The following is a 20,989-nucleotide window of genomic DNA, read 5'->3' as shown; positions in this document are numbered from 1 at the left end:
TAACAGGAAATGTTGTTTCCTGTCTCATTCCACAACTGTGCTTACCAAACATCGCCGTTTATGTTACAACATTGCTTTGGTATGGTACTATTCTTTTCTAAAGGTCATGTTGCACATAAAATGAATTAATTTGCAGATCAAACCAAAGAGGAAGGTTCGAAAAATACAAAAGCACTTTGAAAAAAAAAAGAATTTTCACGCTTCTAGAAAATGTTAAGAAAATGCATGAAACGAACAAAATAATTCTCTGAGCTGAAACCGTGACGAGAATACATGTTGAGGACTCCTTAATGAGGAGTCAGTGATTGAAACTGGAGAGGTTGTCGGCTTGTACCCTGAGGTATCAACATAAGTTCCAATATGAGTTATGGCCCCCTGACTATGAGGAATGCCTCAAAACGTCGAATGTGATGAGTTTGCCTTTGAGAGGCGCTAGACCTTAGTACTGCCTCCGAAATGCGTAGGCCAAAAGACACTTCATAATGCGTGCACTGACAGATTTGACAAATCCAGGTCTGGGTCGCCCATCCTGCCAGCCAATCATTGAACCACACTGGTTTGTACCCTAACCCTACCACATATTGGTACATATACCCCTTTGGTAGTTTGGGCCATAGCCACGCCCTGATGTAAACTGTCTCCATCCACACTGTCAGAAAAAAAGGGTACTGCTGCGTGTACTTATAGGTGCAATTTTTTGTTACGTACTGTACCATACAAGGGCTTAAAATTGAGCCCCTAGATACAAATGAGTACTGTTTATGGTTAAAAAGGGTAGATTAATGGTTCAATGATTGGCTGGCAGGATGGGCGACCCAGACCTGGAAAACACCGATGACCGGCATCTATGATCACCCACTTTGGACTAGTTTCTGTTATTTTTCTACCCGTTAAAGCATTTTTTGTGATTTTGAAGACATTTATATTTAGGTCATTTGTTTGCCATTCTGTTGACTGTGAGAAACATTTATACATTGTAAAAGTCACAAAGGTGCCAACGCCGTGAAGGACGGTCATTTTTCTTTTTACCAGTAATTAAGTTTATCTGAGTTTTTCACCCTTCCTCCTCTTTTCCTCCTTAGCTAGTTGCCACCGTGTAACATGGTAGAAAAAGCATAGTTTTACAAACAACCACTGGATATTATTCTCTTTTATGATTAATACAGCCCTCTTGATTTTTGAACACATATGTTGGTTAAAAAGTGAATTCAACACAGCTTCGAGCTAGCATCCACCACCAGGGAGTGACTATCGACTGTCCCTTGATTTGGAGGGGACGTCGGAAGGGGTGTGACATCTTGGCTCACAGCTGTTTCGAATAGCAAATAGAGGAGACACATTTGCCGTGAGTGTAACACACGTCGATGTACTGTAAAGGTTCATGTTAAATCCAGCTAAAATGGGAACATTTTAAAAATGTCAATGTTCATTCATTTAAAAAATGCCACAAAAAATGTTCTATCAAATCAACGTACATTTTTTATGTAATTGTAGGTCTACTAATGGATAATAACACTAGATGGGTCGTGGCTGCCTTAGATCAGGCTGACATGTTTCACTGCCATCTTTCTGCTACGGATACCCGAAGGAGACACCCGGTCACAAATTTGTTGGATCAGCATGTGTAACAGATGCAATGCATTTATTCTGGCACTTGAGTGAATACTAGAAGTTGTTTGTGATGGCATTCTGCTTGCACCTCTGCTGAAGAAATTGGTGGTAGGCTTGCGAAATCTGGTTTCTCTGCGGCACCATGGTGCGAGTGTTAAATTGCACGCACTTTGAACTTAGGTAGTAGCATTCTATTACTTCACCAATAGATGGCAATTCCATTTTATATAAATGACCTGAAAGCTGTACTTGCATGAGACTTATTGGCAAATGAGTGTATACTTACATCCTCGTAGCAACATGGTTAGCGGGCAACGCTATGTTATATGCTATACTTAACAACTAAAAGTTCAGTTGCTTCACCTAGCTACATATGGTTATTCATTAGGCAGTGGTTATTTTGCTGTGACTGGCTACTGTCATGCTAGCATGAGTTTGCTGTGAACAGCTCTGATTGGTCAATCGCCGGAGCCAAGAATTCTGGGCCTGTCGTGAATCGCCTATTTTACCATGATTACAGTAGGTTCGCCATGAATAGGTTATTTTAGCGAGATGTGTAGGCTGCAGTGTTACGGTTCAACTGGCTTCCACGTGAACTGGCTCCTGATTCCGGCTGCGGCCGTTAGAGCAACGTCACTCCAGTAATTTTGTGTTTCCTCATCGTAACCTTACCTTAACTGAGTTTAAAAATATATATAGGTTAAACTCTGGGATTTTTAAAAATTCTAATTGCAGGGTTCGATTCCAATTCCGGTCTTCCTGTGTGGAGTTTGCATGTTCTCCCCATGCCAGCGTGGATTTTCTCTGGGCACTTTGGTTTCCTTCCACATTCCAAAAACATGCATGGCAGGTTGATTGGGCACACCATTGCCACAGTTACTAACAAGTGTTGTTGTTGTTGTTGTTGTTTTTCTCAAAACACTGTTCTAAGTGATAGTTTCAGACTAAGATTCCTGTCTGGAGTAATCAGAGCCTGAGTGAATGTGTCCTCCTGAAGTTAGGTTACCATTTTGCAGGTATTTTTTGACCCGGTTGGCTTTGCTTTCATTTTGTTATTGATGATTCTGATGAGACACAGAAGAATATTTACAATAAGATAAGATAAAATCACCTTTATTTGTCCCACACTGGGGAAATTCGCAGTCTATAGCAGCAAAATTGGGGGGGCGTAGAGAAAAACAATGTACCCTTGAGCGTACTGCCCCACTGACTCTCCACTGGGCCCTAAAAGATACAAAAATATCACCTTTTTTCTGACAGTTCAGACTGAATGTTTTATGAGTGGCACACTTAACTCAATTGGAGAATCTACTCTACCAAAAAGTGTGCTGCAGCACTCGCCTTTTCTTACTTAAGCACATGGGAGATTGGGACCCAACGGGAGAATGGGCCCCTAAGTGGGCAGCTGATGCTCGTTTTTGAGGAACACATTTTTAGCACAACCTTGTCTCTTTCAGATTCCCAGGTTGGGGTATTGAGGATATGGAATGTGTCTCGTTCTACTCCTTTGGATAGTTTTAAACTGAAGAAGACGGGCTTTCATGCTTTGCATGTCCTCAACTCTCCACTTGCAAAGAAAGGTACAGTTTGAGAATTGTGGACCTTGAGAAATAAATATGCACGCCATGTCATATGCAGGTGCATATGCAGATGTCAGTTAATTTATTTCTCATCTGTGATAGATTTCCTTTGGATTGAGGCATTTTGTTTCATGTTTCTGAGATCTTTTGGTCAACTTCATTTCTTCATTTCTATTTTAGTGATTTCTTGATTGATTGGAGAAAATTTGGCTTGCGTGTGATCAGTGAAAATTCGATCAGCTTTCCCAAAAATATGAATAACCACAGTCAATCTCATGATTTAAAAGGCGGTGGGGGGGGGGGGGGGTCACATCAGGTACTTTTTTCACACAGGGCCAGGTAGCTCTGAATAGTCCCCCCCCCCCCCCTTAATAAATAAAATCATCATTTAAAAAAGGCATTTTATGTTTACTTTGTCTGATCTTTACATGTGATTGATGATCTTAAGCATTAAAGTGGGGGAACTATGCAAAAAAATAATAATTTTAGAAGGGAGCAAAAACCTTTTCATGTGGAACCGTACTCTTATTTCCTTTGTACCCTTTTGTGTTCGAAGCACTAAACTAAATTAAACTAAACATGTACTCTGTTTTTAAACAGTTATCAAATCTACTTAACACCCAAGCATAGTGGCAGGATGATTGCCTACATGCCGTACGCATTGATACAATGCAATACAATAATATATCTTTTTTGTATAGCACTTACACAACAGCTGCGACCGCAACAAAGCACTTTCCAGAACATTTAACTTAAAATAAAAATAATGCAGTTAGTATTTTAAAAGAAGCTCCAACCAAGTATTGACTAATGACCATACTTTCAGTAGGCCAACATTTTTACATGAACAATATTTTTGATCGACTTTTATGGAATATTAAAAAAAAATTGTGCGCTGAATCTATATAACATAAGACTTTCACTTTTTGAATTGAACAACTGAAATATAAATGTCCATTTGAAGTTTCCCACAGTATTCAAATATGTTGATACACACCTGTAGAATATGTAAGAACTTGTTTGAATCTGCCACCTCTGTCTATAGCTCAGAGCGCCTGTTCTTCTGGCAAAAGCCAGCACACCAGCTCTACTAGTGAGGCAGTACCTCCCCCAACTTTGTCACAGAACCAGTCCTTCTCTCTGCCTCCTGGCCATGCAGTGTGCTGTTTTATGGATGGAGGGGTAGGACTCTATGACATGGGTGCAAAGAAGTGGGACTTTCTACGAGACCTGGTATTCCCACGAAAGAACTTACATTTTGTATTTTGTCGGAAAACACAAAATATTTTCTTGAAGTCACCGAAACATCTTTTGCGTTTTAGGAGAATTCATGACCGTCTTCCATTTGCAGGGCCATGTCGAGACCATCTTCGACTGCAAATTTAAGCCCGATGACCCAAACTTGTTGGCCACAGCTAGTTTTGATGGAACCATCAAAATCTGGGACACAAACACACTGACTGCAGTCTATACCTCCCCTGGCAATGAAGGTGTGGTTTACTCCTTGTCCTGGGCTCCAGGTACAAACACAAGCACACACCCACACTTACCCGTGTACAGACGAATTTAGTAACATCTTTCAGTTTTAACAAAAGAATGTAAATTCTACTTGTGTGTTTTGAAGGTGACCTACACTGCATCGCAGGAGCAACATCACGCAATGGAGCTTTCATTTGGGACATCAGGAAAGGAAAAATAATCACACGCTTTCATGAGGTTTCTTGCTTCCCTATTTCTGTTTATTTTTCATATTTCTTGAGACTGCGTCCAATTTTAGGGGAGGAGGTTTTGTATGTGTGTGCCTAAAGTGGAGATTTCAAATGGAATCTCATTCTTTCCCATTATACTTTGCTGTATGTTATACTGTAGACTGCGCGTGGACATGATATGGACATATGGGAGAGTTTGGATTTAAAAAAAAAAAAACAGTGACCTTTCCCCAGGTCAAATCAGTTATTATCTGGTTTCGATTGAAGTCTACGTAACAGTTAAAAAATCGTGACCCTTTGTAAATGATTGTCTTATCCTCCTTCAGCATGGTAAAAATGGGATATTTTGTATATCCTGGAGTCACAAAGATTCAAAGCGAATTGCAACCTGTAGTGGTGATGATTCTGGTAAGTGGGCATTTTATTTTCAAATTATTATATTACAGTACAGTATACATGTACCATTATTGCGCTAAAATCCTGATTCCATATGTATCTCAAATTGATTTTTTACTTTTTTTTTTTTTTTTAACAGTATCATTCGGACCATTGATGGTAAAATCCTGCATAAGTACAAACATCCTGCTGCAGTTTTTGGCTGTGACTGGAGTCAAAACAACAAGTATGCTCTACTTTTTCAACAGGGAAAGCAATGTATCATGTACCACAGATCAGTTCATTACTGAAACCACACAGAAAACACAATTGAAAGCTATTCCTAGATTAACAAACCTGATGTACCACATATGATACCAGGTTTTTATTTTATACACGATCATAGCAATGTTCACTGTTGTAGAATGGCTGAACTCTTCCCACAGGGATATGATTGCTACCGGTTGCGAGGATAAGAATGTTCGTGTGTATTACCTGGCCACCAGCTCAGACCAGCCACTCAAAGTCTTCACTGGTCACCTAGCTAAAGTATTTCATGTCCGTTGGTCTCCGCTCAGAGAGGGGATACTGTGTTCTGGATCAGATGACGGGTGGGTATAAACACAAACAGTTTTAAGTCTATTATCAGATGAAAAGTGCAAAAAGAAAAATCCCCCATAACTCAAAAGATAAATCAATTATAATATATGTATATGTACTATACAATACTATATTTTGCTTGTCTGTATTTATCTGTATTTTGTGTTGTAAAAAAAGAAAAAAGATAAGATCTTTAAATTTAACTCATTCACTCCCAAAGACGGTTTTAAACGTCTTTTCAGACTTGGTCCAGAATTGGCTGGTACTGAATGAGGACCTTGTGTGATTGTGTTTGGACAGTACTGTTCGTATATGGGACTACACACAGGATGCATGTATCAATGTGTTGAGTGGTCACACAGCACCAGTCAGAGGCCTGATGTGGAACACAGAGATTCCATTCCTCCTAATTTCAGGTATGTTTTCTTTGGACCCTCCTTTAACTTTCTTCATGAAGACAAACCAAACTCTACTTTTACTGTTCAACACACTGCTCTTCAACTCTTAACATAAGCTCAGTCGGAGTTTATAAATGGGATGTGCACAGTGTTAGTCAGTGTTTTAAGTGGGCCAGTACGTAGCAGTATGCAGTAATAGTACTTCTATGTTTTAGCCTCAAGCGTACCGGGAATTTTTAAAGCATCCCACGACTTCACATGAGCCCACAATACCCGTTCTTGTTCTTTCTCCCTTGCACTTTGTTATAGTCATACGACTCCCATCAGTAATTCGGAGCACTCTATTTCACGTTGTGAGCCATCATTTAGACAAGGAGGCTGCAAACATACTCCTGATGTAACACGTCACAAATAATGGTGGCAAAACACTTTTGATTGGGCACAATTTGGAATTTTTCACTTGACAGTGTACTCAATTTTGTTGTCAGCAGTTTAGGTTTGAATGTGTTGAGTAATGTTGAGGGGAATTTAAATTTACATGGCTTCCAAGCTGTACACTGTGTACTTTTTAAACTGGGTCATATCTTGTGTGATACTCCATGAGAATCAGTGGGGGGCCGTGCATTTCAACCTTAGGCCTTCAGTGACGTCACATACATACACAATACTGTATAGGCTCGTCAAGCAGCACTGAATTTCAGGAGCATTTAAAACCATCAAGTATGCATTCACAATTAAGAGCAGGAAACTAAATGTACAGATATTGTCAAAAATAAAAAGATGATTGAAAAATACTAAATAAAATGCCACCCAAATTACGCTGTGTGATCTTAAACAAGTCTGTCCAATAAATTGCGCAATGTCGCAGTTTCATATAAGACACCAACCACACAATAACAAAACAAACGATTCTTTGAAAATAAAGTAAACAGATCATTTCCATTTTGAGAATAGGCTATACAACAGCAAATAACGGGAAATGTTGAGTAGCTGAGATTGAACGAACTTTAGTGCACAAAACTGACTACAATGTGCCATTATAAATTGCAGGTGAGCAGATTTATTTGTCATTTTATTTCATTACCATTAATTTAATATGAACGAAATAAAATGACAAGAAGAAATGTAAAATAAAATTCATTTACTCACCAATGTAGTGCCTGTTCACTGAGCTGCACATCTACGCGAGTGTCCCCAAACGTTTTTAAACGCACCGTAGCTTGTAAGTGCCCAGCCGTGCTCTGATGTTTCCTTGCTGCCTTGGTAAAACAATCCAGTGTGGCTCCAAACACCAAATCGGTCCGTTGCAAGCAATAGGCATTCCCAGCAGTACAATTTGCAGCGTTTCTCAGAGGCTGTGAGCCACGGGTACCGTTCATAATTGCTCGTCTGAAAATGACGGACAAACCCTTTTCCTTGCTGGGACAGGCTAGCTTGCGCAGGAGTTGGGCGACCTCTTCGCACAATATCCAGCTTTTCGTGGAAGGTCCGTCTTGAAAATTGTGTGGAAAGTAGTTCTGCAACCTGATCAACGTCTTCTCCTTCGGCCATTTTGGGTTAAAATGCAGTGATAGCTCTCGCAGGCGCTAATCCAATCTTTTTTTTTTTTTAAGAATCTTTATTGAACAAATCAGGATACAATTCTCAGTAAACAGAAAAGGCGCTAATCCAATCACTGAACGTGCACGGCCAGTTTCGATGTAAGGCCTTCTAGCTGGCCCAGGTACGCAGACTTGTGATCTGATTGGCTATTGCAAGCTGACTGTGCCCGTTCACTTACAGCGCACAAGGGCCTGCTCTGTTTAATCTGAAGGCCCCGAGCAAGTTTAATTTACCTGGCAACACAAGCAAGCTGAAATATGATTGGTTAAAAACTCTACCATAATAAATACGTTATTTATGTTCTTTTAAATAATATTGAAACCCACTCGACTAAGTGGAAAAAATATGACGTAAAGAATACAGAGAATAATTTTGTTGACATATTTATGAAAATAAAATAAATAAAATTTATGTTATTGTTTAGGCCAGCAGAGAAGGCCTTGCTGGCCCTGACGGAACGCCACTGATGAGAATATATACAATATTTATAAAAATGTGAGGGTAGTACTCATGTTTGTGAAGTACTGTATTTGCATCACTTAAAGCACCTAAAAAACCCTGACAAAACAAAAACACTTGGATCAGATACTTTATTTTAATCATAATTGTATTAGGGTTGCTAAACCTAGTGGTTTTGCAATATGTTGTGCTTACCGATGTGCTACTGACACATACATTGGACTTTAATTTAGAAATACATAGCGAAAGGTGTTATTTCAATGTCTGCTTTTTCTAGGCTCTTGGGATTATACAATCAGAGTTTGGGACACAAGAGATGGCAACTGCCTGGACACAGTCTATGACCATGGTGCTGACGTCTATGGTAAAATGATTATTGAATGGAATATGAATGGCTGGAGACCAGGGTTCACCAACATGTTGCCCATGGGCATTTGGTACACCTCCCGAAAGAGAAAAAAATGAGTAGGCCGCGGGCTTGTTTGAAAACTAATACCAGTCATGGGTCATTGTGATTTCATAGGAATTTTGGAGACATTTTTAAATTAAGGCACTTTCCAAGACATTTTTGCCTATTTCCTACGTTGTTGATACATTTTGTGAGAAAATATCAAAGGTTTGGACCCACTTTCTCGTGATACTGAATGAGAAACTGGTGATGTACTTCTATGTTTATTATTATTAAAAACAACAATTACTCAAATGTAATTGAAGCCAATTTGCTATTTCGGAAGTATGAATGTAACTGGAAGTCCTTTCCATTAATCAGGACTCAAAGAAGTAGCTTTCAGTTCACAAAATGTCGATGACCCCCGCTGTAGTTAACAATAGATTGCAGCAATTATGAGAGAAGTACAGTCACTGACATTGTTTCTTATCACAGTCTGGAAAGGAACAACAAAAAGTCCATTTGTGGGATGTACAACTGAGTATTTCTATTAAGCTCATGTAAAATGATCGTGTTCTTCACAAGTTATTCTAAACATCTTTTTTGACCGTTGTTATTGAGTCAAAACTATTGTTGTTTTTTTTTTGAGGGATTTGATTGTTGAACTTAATAGCAAAGGATAAACTTTATTCTTTTGATCAAGAGTCTCAGTCATGTTTGAAGGAGCCATTCACAATAACAACAACAAAAACCACAACAGCCTAGTTACTCTTACCTGTATGATGGTCACATATTGTCGTGGGATAACATTCCATTCCTTAATTGTAAGAGTTGTCTCAAGTCGGTCAAAGTGCTTGTTTTGGTCACCCTACCATAAAGACCACGTGCAAGAGCATGCCAAAAATCTGCAGTTAGGTTTGACGTCAGGATTTGTGTGTTTGTATGTTTAGGTTTAACATGCCATGAGAGTCGTCCTTTCACCATGGCCAGTTGTAGCAGAGATAGCACAGTGAGGCTGTGGTCTCTGACACCCCTAATCTCTCCTCTGCTGCTAAACATCCTCACCAATCAACCGTGGGAGAAGATAATTGGAAACACTGGTATACTTAATTCATACTGGTTTGGTTCCGTTTTCTTTTGGTCCAAATTCATAAAAGGTATAGACCCAGACTGGTGATGTGTCTTGTAGATAAAGCAATGGTTCCCAGTTCCCCACCACTGCTCTGTGGTAAAGTGTCAAGAGACCTCAAGCAGGAGCTGGAGAAACTCAGCTCCGACACTACAGCCAAGAAGCTACGTTGGTTCTCCGAATGGTGTTCGGTAAGTATTTATATCTATATTTCAAGATCTTTTTTTTTGTCTATATAGTTTGGGATTTACAAATGTAGTTGGATACGTGAAATTTGTACAGAGCCAAATTTATACACAGTAAACAAAGCTATTATAGTTAATGAATCAATTTTCTGGACCACTGCTGCTGTTCCAGACCACTGAGGAAGCTGGAGCCTATTCCAGCTGACTCGGATGACCCACCAGACAAATACAGGGATGACATGTAGCCAAAGACAGCTACTAAAAAATCCACACCGATGGGCCATTTATAGTCTTATTTACCGAACAGATCCACTATCTTGGATCCCTGGTAGTCCTGGCTCTGGAAGCACAACTGCTACAACAATTATGACACTTATGGGAACTAGCAATACCCCTATACTGTGTGTGTGTGCGTGTGTGTGTGCTCTATATATATATATATATATATATATATATATATATATATATATATATTTATATAAATCCTCATCTCACCCCTCGGGTGGTGTCCGTCCCTCATTCAGCTCGGGTCCTCTACCAGAGGCCAGGAAGCTTGAGGGTTCTGCGCAGTATCCTTGCTGTTCCCAGCACTGCACATTTCTGGACAGAGATGTCCGATGTTGTTCCCGGGATCTGTTGCAACCACTCATCTAGTTTGGGGGTCACTGCCCTGAGTGCTCCGACCACCACAGGCACGACTGTCACCTTTACCTTCCAGGCTCTCTCCAGCTCCTCTCTGAGCCCTTGGTATTTCTCGAGTTTCTCGTGTTCCTTCCTTCTGATGTTTCCATCACTTGGGACTGCTACATCCACTACAACGGCTTTCCTCTGCCCTTTATCTATGATCACGATATCTGGTTGGTTCGCCATTACCATCTTGTCAGTCTGGATCTGGAAGTCCCACAGGATCTTCGCTCTGTCATTCTCCACCACCTTTGGAGGTGTTTCCCATTTTGACCTTGGGGTTTCCAGTCCATACTCCGCACAGATGTTTCGGTAGACTATGCCAGCCAACCTGGTTATGGCGTTCCATGTAGGCTTTCCCTGCCAGCATCTTACACCCTGCAGTTATGTGTTGGATCGTCTCAGGTGCCTCTTTGCATAACCTACACCTTGGGTCTTGTCTGGTGTGGTATATCTGGGCCTCAATGGCTCTGGTGCTCAGGGCCTGCTCCTGAGCAGCCAGGATGAGTGCCTCTGTGCTGTCCTTCAGGCCAGCCCTCTCTAGCCACTGATAGGACTTCTTGAGATCAGCCACTTCAGTTATGGTCCGGTGATACATCCCGTGTAGAGGCTTGTCCTCCCATGATGGTCCCTCTTCCAGCGCCTCATCCTCTGTTCCCCATTGTCTGAGACATTCTCTGAGTACGTCATCCATTGGAGCCTTCTCCTTGATGTATTCATGGAGCTTGGATGTTTCATCCTGGACAGTGGCTCTCACACTCACGAGTCCCCGTCCTCCATCCTTTCGGCTTGCGTACAGTCTCAGGGTGCTGGATTTGGGATGGAACCCTCCATGCATGGTTAGGAGCTTTCGGGTCTTAACGTCTGTGGTCTGAATCTCTTCCTTTGGCCACCTTATAATTCCTGCAGGGTATCTGATCACTGGCAGGGCATAGCTGTTTATTGCCCGGGTCTTATTCTTGCCATTGAGCTGGCTTCTTGGGACTTGCCTCACTCGCTGGAGGTATTTGGCCGTAGCCACTTACTTGTTGCCAGTTCGAGGTTGCCATTGGCTTGTGGTATACCGAGGTACTTGTAGCTGTCCTCAATGTCTGCTATTGTTCCTTCAGGGAGTGAGACCCCTTCAGTGCGGACTCCCTTTCCTCTTTTAGTCACCATCCGACTACATTTCTCAAGCCCGAATGACGCTGCTGTAGATCCTGGTTGTGTGGATCAGGGAGTCTATGACCCTTTCGCTCTTAGCGTACAGCTTTATGTCATCCATGTAGAGGAGGTGACTGATCGTAGCTCCATTTCTGAGGCGGTATCCATAGCCTGTCTTGGTGATTACTTGGCTTAGGGGGTTCAGTCCTATGCAGAACAGCAGTGGGGAGAGTGCATCACCTTGGTATATGCCACATTTGATGGACACTTGGCCATTGGCTTCAAGTGTGGTTTTCCACATCCTCATTGAGTTCGCAACGAAGGCTCTTAGGGTCCTGTTCACCTTATACAACTCCAAGCATTCAGTGATCCATGTATGTAGCATCGAGTCATAGGCTTTCTTGTAATCAATCCAAGCTGTGCACAGGTTGGTATGTCGAGACCTGCAGTCTTGTGCGACTGTTCTGTCAACCAGGAGCTGATGTTTGGCTCCTCTGGTATCTCTACCAATGCCCTTCTGTGCTTCGCTCATGTATTGATCCATGTGTCCACTTATCTGAGCCGCAATGATGCCTGACATGAGCTTCCATGTTGTGGAGGGACAGGTTATTGGCCGATAGTTGGATGGGACTGCACCCTTTGAGGGATCCTTCATGATCAGGATTGTTCGCCCTTCGGTTAGCCATCCTGGGTGAGTCGCATCCCTCAGCAGCTGGTTCATTTGTGCTGCTCGGCGCTCATGGAGTGCTGTGAGTGTCTTTAGCCAGTAGGTGTGGACCATGTCCGGGCCTGGTGCTGTCCAGTTTTTCATATCTGAGACTCTTTCCTGTATGTCTGCCACTGTTATGGTAACTGGGTTCTGTTCAGGGAGGTTGCTGTGCTCCTCTCTCAGGGTCACCAGCCATTGTGCACTCCTTCTCCCATATGCCTTTCCAGTACCTTTCAGTTTCCAGTTTTGGTGGGTCAGCTCTGTTGTAAGGACCCTGCCACTGAGCGTACACTTTTGCAGGTTGTTTATTCGTCTGGCCTCATTCTTTTTCGTGTACCGCTTTAGGCGGCTGAACAAGAATTTTTTGGCAGTTTCAAGTGCTTCAGTTATGGTCATCTGGATGTACCTCTCAGGTACCTCTCCGTCAATTGACTCACATCTTTCCGAGCCGCCTTGATCTTAGCCTCTAACCGTCTTTTCCATGGTGGGTAACGTATCTCATGGCTTCCATGGTTGCTCTTATCGCCAAGCATCTCTAGGATCACTGATGCTGAAGTGTATATCAGCTCATTGGTTTCCGTAATCGTTACAGTAGGGATCGCCCTCAGTGCTGCATTCACACTTTCCATGAGACTTTCAGGTGGTACTTCACATAGCCGTTGTTTCTAGGTTGCCCAGCTTTCATTCTCACCATGATCTTAGCTTTCAGGTCAGTTGCTGCCTCGCTCAGCATTTCATTCATTGGGGCTTGCCTCCCAATCTCATCATCTGCATTCATTGGGGCTTGCCTCCCAATCTCTGGTATGACCTCCTCCTCCGATCTGGCAGCCTGGGGCCCTGCGTTGTCCCTCATCAATCTCAAGTTGTGACAGCAGTTGCCGTTTGTGGATGTTGGAACACTGAGCTACTCGTTGTTTCGTGGTCAACCTTGACTGTGGGTTTCAAAGTAACCATGCAGCCCACACTCTCTGCATGTAACCCCTCTGACTAGGGTTGCTTGAGTAGTAGCATTCCAACAGAGCCATGTTATCGCATCTCGCCCATTTCCGCTTTGTTCCAGTAGCCCATTTTTCATCAAGGTGCTCTGGTTCCCCAGCACCTGACGCAGACCTTGTGCAACCTGTGGGGAACAAGCTTGCTTGTCAAAAATTACAACAACTCATACTTGTTAAACTTTTAAGTGAAATCATTTGGTCAGGTCAGAATTGCTAACGTGCCTGACGCTCTCTCTCTCACCTCTTTCCCGGTGCTCTGTGCTGTCATTTACCGTCCTCCTAAATACAACAGACTTTTTAAGCGACTTTTCAACCTTTCTTGCGGAAATCAGGCTGAGATATGATCATATCCTCCTAATGGGGTTTTTAATATCCATGTGTGCTGTCTGGAAAAACCACTAGCAAAGGACTTCTTAAGACTTATCGACTCTTTTAATTTCGTGCAGTATGTGACCAGCCCGACACATGAACAAGGACATATTTTAGACCTTGTCCTTGCTTATGGTCTACCGGTGTCAAATCTGGAAGTCCTTGAAAATGGGATTTCTGATCACATGGCAGTTTTATTTGACGTAGTCTTATCGCATGCTGCTGTGAAATCTGCCGCTCCTAGTTGTAAACGCCGAATTTTTAACCCTCGCACTGCTAGTCGTTTCTCTGATGCCTTTAATAACCTTTGCGTACCCTCGTCTAACACAGAGTAACTCACCTCTTGGTTCGACTCATCATGCCGTGCCATCCTGGATTTGGTGGCTCCTTCAAAAACTGTGCTCCCAAAACCTAAACCCGAGCCATGGTTTAACGACATTACCCGCGCAGCTAGGCAGGGGTGTGTGGAAAAAAGACAAATTGCATGTCTCTTATCAAATTTGGAAAGACGGCTGGCGTAACTACCAGCTCACAGTAGAAGAGGCGAAAAGAGAATATCTGTCGGACCTTATTCAAGCTAACCGTCACAACCCACGCGCACTATTTAAAACGATAGATTCTGTACTCAAACCCCCTCTGCCTACTTGCTCGGATTCTTCACCCGAGATGTGCACCAGATTCCTTCAGTTTTTCATTGATAAGGTCTCTACAGCTAGGACTCCGGTCTCAAATACCGCATCTGACCCCTCTGTCTATGTTCCATGTTCAGCTGTGCTAAATTCTTTTGAAACTGTGTCCTTGACGCTTTTGGAGGATGTAGTTCGCCAGACGAAGCTATCTGGCTCCCCTTGCGACTCTCTTCCCCCGCACTTCTTTCAGGAGGTTCTCCCGAGTGTTGGCGCATCGGTCTTGGATATCATCAACAGCAGCCTCTCTTCTGGTGTAGTTCCCCAACAGTTTAAGCATGCTGTGGTCCAACCCTTGATCAAGAAACCTGGTCTTGATACAGATTTGCTGTCAAGTTTCAGGCCCATTTCCAAACTGCCTTTCATTTCCAAAATTCTGGAAAAAGTGGTGCACATGCAGTTGAAATTTTTCTTGGATGAACATAACATCTTGGAGGTCTTCCAGTCAGGTTTCAAGACGATGCATAGCACGGAGTCAGCCCTGTTACGCGTTTCTAATGACATCCTCCTGGCAAATGACGCTGGAGACCACGTGTGTCTAGTTTTATTGGACTTAACTGCAGCATTTGATACAGTGGATCACAGTATTCTGCTGACTCGTTTGCAGCACTTGGTGGGCATTGGCGGCAGTGCTCTTGAGTGGTTCAGGTCCTATTTAGCTGACAGAACCTTTTGTGTCAGCCTTGGCTGCTCTGAGTTACGCACTGCTCCCCTGTCATGTGGTGTTCCACAGGGCTCAATTCTGGGGCCTCTGCTGTTCTCGCTGTATCTGCTCCCATTGGGTTCCATCTTAAGGAAACATGGTATTCCCTTCCACTGCTATGCAGATGACTGCCAGATCTATGTCCCACTGAGCAAGAAAGACGCCTTCTCATTAAGGCCACTCCTATCCTGTCTGGAAGAAATCAAAACCTGGATGGCACAAAATGTCTTGAAATTCAATGAAAAGAAGACAGAGGTGATATTGTTTGGTCCCAGTGGCCCTTGTACATCCCATCCTGTAGACTTGGGCCCCCTGTCTCCTTATCTTAAGTCAACAGTCTCAAACTTGGGCCTTAAACTGGACAGTGATTTCAAACTTGATCGGCAGATTGGTGCTGTTGTTAAATCCAGCTTCTTTCACCTTAGACAGCTGGCCAAAATAAAACCTCTCCTCTCACATGAACACTTTGAGACAGTAATTCATGCCTTTGTCACATCCCGGCTCGATTACTGCAATGCCCTTTACTTTGGAGTCCGCCAGTCCTCCATTAAGCGCCTTCAGCTGGTCCAGAATGCCGCTGCTCGCCTCTTGACTGGTACTCGTAAGAGGGAGCACATAACTCCTACTCTGGCATCCCTTCACTGGCTCCCCATACATTTTAGAGTTATTTTCAAGATCCTCTTATTTGTTTTCAAATCTCTGAATAATCTCGCGCCACCTTACCTCTCTGAGCTCATTCCGCCCCTACACACCTGCCCGGCGCCTCAGGTCTGTGGACCAGACATTATTAGAAGTACCAAGAACTAAACTGAGGCTCAGAGGGGATCGAGCCTTTTCTGTTGCTGGTCCCTCTCTCTGGAATGACCTCCCACTGAACATTCGGCAAGCCTCCTCGCTGCCCATCTTCAAAACCCTCCTCAAAACTCACTTGTATTCTTTGGCATTCGACTCAGCATGACTTAGATTTGTTCTTGGTTTTACTGTTTGGTGCTTTCTACCGCCTTTATTACCGATTTGTCTTACTGTTTATTGTGCATGTTAAATTGCTCCATGTACAGCACTTTGTATGCAGCGATGGCTGTTTGAAAGTGCTCTATAAATACGGTTGACTTGACTTGACTTATGCTTGTCATTGAGTTAGCTGTATTGCAGGCAAAGCAGACTTAATCTATTTTATAAGTATCTTTTGGCTTACTCTGAGTGTTTTCACATTGTTTGTGTGCTGTTGTTGCTCTAGTTCATGTGCTGCTGCAGCGAAGAAGGAGACCACTGTGAACACGCAGACGTATCTTCGTGCATGCGCATGCATGTGGTTCTGACTGCCACTCTGACTGCTACTCCCTCAAAATAAACAGAACATTGTTTAATATAAAATTAACATGATACTGGTCCATTTGACAAAATATTTATAGCTTTGAATTATTTGGTTACGCTGTGACCTGAAAAAATCTCTCAAAATAAAGAAAAACAATATTTTTGCCCTGATCACCAATCAGCTGAAAACCAAATGATAGGATGCGAAATCTGATCACGTGATTGGATCTTAACAGCTCTGGTTTTATTGGTCATTTCAGGAAGCAGTGTTGATATTTTATGAATAATAGAGAGCTTCACATACCAAAACTGTACATGGTTACAAATGTCATAGCTGCAGATCCCCGCCACCCCCACAAACACAATAAGAATGACCTCTCAAGACATAGTGATAATTTCACATCATCTTGAGCCATAATCATGCATTTGTTGAGAGGGAAGAAATTTCATCTGTGCTGTATGTTACACATACAACACATTTGACAATAAAGTTGTATCCAATCCAATCCAATACTTTCAATAAACAATTAAATAAGAACTGGAATGTTTAGACCAGTGGTTCTTAACCTGAGTTTGATCGAACCCCTGGGTTCGGTGAATCGGTGACCATAGGTGAGGGATGGAACTTCTGCCCTGGAGGTTAAGACACACCCGACTCAACATATCATTTAGTTATGACACGCCCGCTTGGCCATCAATGGCTGTAGATAATCACATTCTAATCAGTGCTGCGGGATATTTAGTTCGCTCAGTAGTCAAAGTGTGACTGTCGCGATAGTATGTCTGTAATTTCTTTATTTTTATTTTTAGAATGTTTTAATACACGCTTGCAGATGTTCAATTCCAGCTCCAGCCTCCCTGTGTGGAGTTTGCATGTTCTCCCCGGGCCTGCGTGGGTACTCCGGTTTCCTCCCACATTCCAAAAACAGGCTGATTGAACACTCTAAATTGTCCCTAGGTGAAAGTGTGAGCATGGATGGTTGTTCGTCTGTGTGCCCTGCAATCAATTTAGGGTCTGCTGCCCGAAGACGGCTAGGATAGGCTTGCCCGAGTGAGGATAAAGCGGTTCGGAAAATGAATGAATGAATTTAATACACACTAACTATGTCGAGCTAAAAAACTCCAAATTGGTCGGATGAATATGTGCTAAATGGATTTACATGCATCACGGAATGTGATGGGACTCAGCATCCAATCTGCATGATTTGTCATGCCAAGGTGAGCAACTCTAGTCTCGCATGGGCAAAACTGAAGGAACACTTCTTGAATTTTTATTTTTCAGGAATGAAGGGTTCGATGAATGTGCATATGAACTTGTTGAGTTCGGTACCTCTAATAAGGCTAAGAACTACTGGCTTAGACAATTTAATTAGACTGTTTTAACTAGTTTGTGAATACCGGTAATTAACTTGTGTGTATTTAATTTTTTTTGATAGCCTCCAGGGGAAAGCAGCAACTTGTGGGACTTGGTGTCTGTCATTAACGGACAGGACGACTCACTGCTACCAGGCAGCTACAGCAAGGGTGTAATGCACATGAAACACCTGCTGAAGTTTAAAACAGTAAGTATCTGTCATAAACCTTCAAATAGAAGCTGATTAGCTCCACCAGGATACCCTTTGCATAATTTGGTTTCCTCACACATTCAAAAAACATGCATGGTGGGTTAACTGATCATTCTAAATTGCCTGTAGTTGTGATTGAGGGTGTGAATGGTTGTTTGTCTTTGTGTGTCCTGCGATTGGCTGGCAAACAGTTCAGGGTGTCCCCCGCCTACTGCCCAAAGACAACTGAGATAGGCTCCAGCATGCCCGTGACCCTTGTGAGGATTAGCAGATAAGATAATGGGTGGATGGGATGAATACAAACAGAAAATAGTCACTTGAACTAGAACTGGTAAGGATCCCAGAGTAGTGGTGAACTAGTGTTTCCAAGATCACAATATGTTTTCTCCTTCGACCTTCTTACCCCGTCAAATATGTTTGGAATTACAGAAGCTAAGGTTTTAAAGATCACTACAGTGCTCAAAGGCTCCAAGATTTCCATGGCTACTCAGGCGAAATGGGCTAAGGACAAAAATTGCCTTGGAATGCTTCAAACGTGCCACTGGTCACCAACCGCAGGTACCGCATTGGGAGCAGAGCACATGGAGCCGTGGGTGGACTCATTTATGAAATACAACTGCTTAGCTCCACTCCAATGGAGAGGGATTTTTCTATAGCAGGAGATATCCTTCAGCCAAAGCCTGGCCTGTGCCAGCTTTGACAAGCTGGTCTTACTCAAGGGGAACATGTCCCTATTGGGGCACTACAACTACGAGGGACAGTTGGAAATTGAAAAAAATAAGTGTCTAATGAGCTAACCGGCTGGTTTATTGTCATGAACTTTACTTTGGAGTCAGCCAATCCTCCATTAAGCGTCTCCAGTTGGTCCAGAATGCTGTTGCTTGCTTCTTGACTGGTACTCGTAAGAGGTAGCACATAACTCCTACTTCATCCCTTCATTGGCTCCCTATGCATTTTAAAGTTCTTTTAAAGATCCTATTATTTGTTTTCAAATCTTGAAAGGGCCTCGCTCCACCCTACCTCAATGAGCTCCTCCGCCCCTACAGACCTGCCAGTGCCTCAGGTCTGCGGACTAGACATTATTAGAGGTACCAAGAACTAAGCGGAAGCTCAGGAGAGAATTACCTCCCACTGAACATTCGGCAAGCCCCCTCAATGCCCATCTTTAAAACTCATCTCAAAACTCATTTGTATTCTTTGGCTTTTGACTCAGCATGACTCAGACTTGATTTTTGTTTTACTGTTTTTGTGCTTTCTATTGTCTTCATTATTAATTTATTGTTTATTGTTGTATACAGTGATCCCTCGCTACTTTGCGGTTCGTTTATCGCGGGTTCAGTGCATCGCGGATTTTTTCAAACATATAAAAAAATATCTACAGTATATATATATATATTTTAAACCGGTTTATGTTAATTGGACGCTACTTGGTGGATTTTCGTTTATCGCGGGTGGTTTTGGTCCCCATTAACCTCGATAAACGAATGACTACTGTATATGATATTTGCTCCATGTACAACACTTTGTATACAGCACTGGTTGTTTTAAAGTGCTTTATAAATACATTTGAGTTGAGCTTTAAAAATGTGTGAGTTATGAAACCTCTGATGTTAACCTCTCTCCCAGAGGAGAGGATGGACTGGTGAAATGTAAGGATGGAAGCGCTTTATGAGGACGGACGGGGACGTAGAGCAATTATTTTATGAAGGACGGATGGGCACTTCCCCACGCATTTCCTCCTCCCACCCCTTGCGGTCGACTTGGGACCAGTTCGCTGGCTCCCGGTCGATTCTGATCGACGTATTGGGCACCCCTGCCTTAAAATCAGAGGTAATTCGCTGACTAGCTTAGCACTTAGCGCCGTTGTTTGCGCATGAGCGGTGATGCAGTCATCTGATTGGTTGCCCTCTATGTCAATCAAGTAACGGGATTGATGATAGGCTGACTAGCTTAGCGTTTAGCGCCGTTGTTTGCGCATGAGCGGTCGGTGATGCAGTCATCTGATCGGTTGCCCTTTATGTCAATCAAGTAACGGGATTGATGATCGGCTGACGGAGTACGTTCTGTGAAGTTGGCGCCTAATTTGAATGGCGTCGCCGCTGCCGAGGCGTTTTCGACACTTGTCGTGTGAGAGCCCGGGAGGCGAATTGAACCAGCCAAAGAGCCGCATGCGGCTCGCGAGCCGCGGGTTGGCCACCCCTGTCATAGACCAATGGATGAAAAACCCAATTTGATTAAAACAGTAAATGGACTGCACTATCTATCAGTGTATATAAATCATACAGTCGCTCATCAAAGAGCTTTACAGGTACATACACTTATATTCTTTTAACATACACTTATATACATCTATTGAACTGTTAATTCGCAAAAATCTGCCAGTTCTGTCTCATTCTTACATGTTAACATTATCAAAGGCTAAGATAATATAATTCCAACCAACATCCACAAAAAAAATATCCATCAATTATCTGAAGCGCTTATCCTCACGACGGTCACGGGCGTGTTGGAGCCTATCCCAGCTGTCTTCGGGCAGAAGGCGGGGTACACCCTGAACTGGTTGCCAGTCAGTCACAAGGTACACATCGACAAACAACCATTCGCACTCCCACTCCCACCGAGGGGTAATATAGAGCGTTCAATCAACCTGCCATGCATGTTTTTGGAATGTGAGGAGGAAACCGGAGTACCCGGAGAAAACCCACGCAGGCATGGGGAGAACATGCAAACACCACACAGGATGGCCAGAGCCAGATTCGAACCCTGCACCTCTGCACTGTAAAAC

At 42.8% G+C, this 20,989-nt stretch overlaps 1 protein-coding gene across 1 annotated transcript in view; it reads left to right on the top strand.

Moving 5' to 3' along the window:
* wdr17 (WD repeat domain 17) overlaps window positions 1–20,989 on the top strand; it is a 57,318-nt gene that overhangs the window by 12,359 nt on the left and 23,970 nt on the right. The window contains 13 exon segments of the mRNA XM_086119267.1: window positions 3,069–3,191; window positions 4,237–4,424; window positions 4,543–4,711; window positions 4,816–4,907; window positions 5,227–5,299; window positions 5,302–5,308; window positions 5,436–5,522; window positions 5,722–5,886; window positions 6,176–6,291; window positions 8,612–8,698; window positions 9,673–9,822; window positions 9,912–10,042; window positions 18,076–18,201. Of these exon segments, the coding sequence (XP_085975393.1) occupies window positions 3,069–3,191; window positions 4,237–4,424; window positions 4,543–4,711; window positions 4,816–4,907; window positions 5,227–5,299; window positions 5,302–5,308; window positions 5,436–5,522; window positions 5,722–5,886; window positions 6,176–6,291; window positions 8,612–8,698; window positions 9,673–9,822; window positions 9,912–10,042; window positions 18,076–18,201 (1,514 nt within the window).

The sequence above is a fragment of the Hippocampus guttulatus genome, chromosome 9 (genome assembly GCF_054856545.1).
Source record: "Hippocampus guttulatus isolate MCC_2025c chromosome 9, RoL_Hgut_1.0, whole genome shotgun sequence".
Taxonomy (NCBI): Eukaryota; Metazoa; Chordata; class Actinopteri; order Syngnathiformes; family Syngnathidae; genus Hippocampus; species Hippocampus guttulatus.
This window is presented reverse-complemented; position numbering and strand designations above follow the sequence as displayed.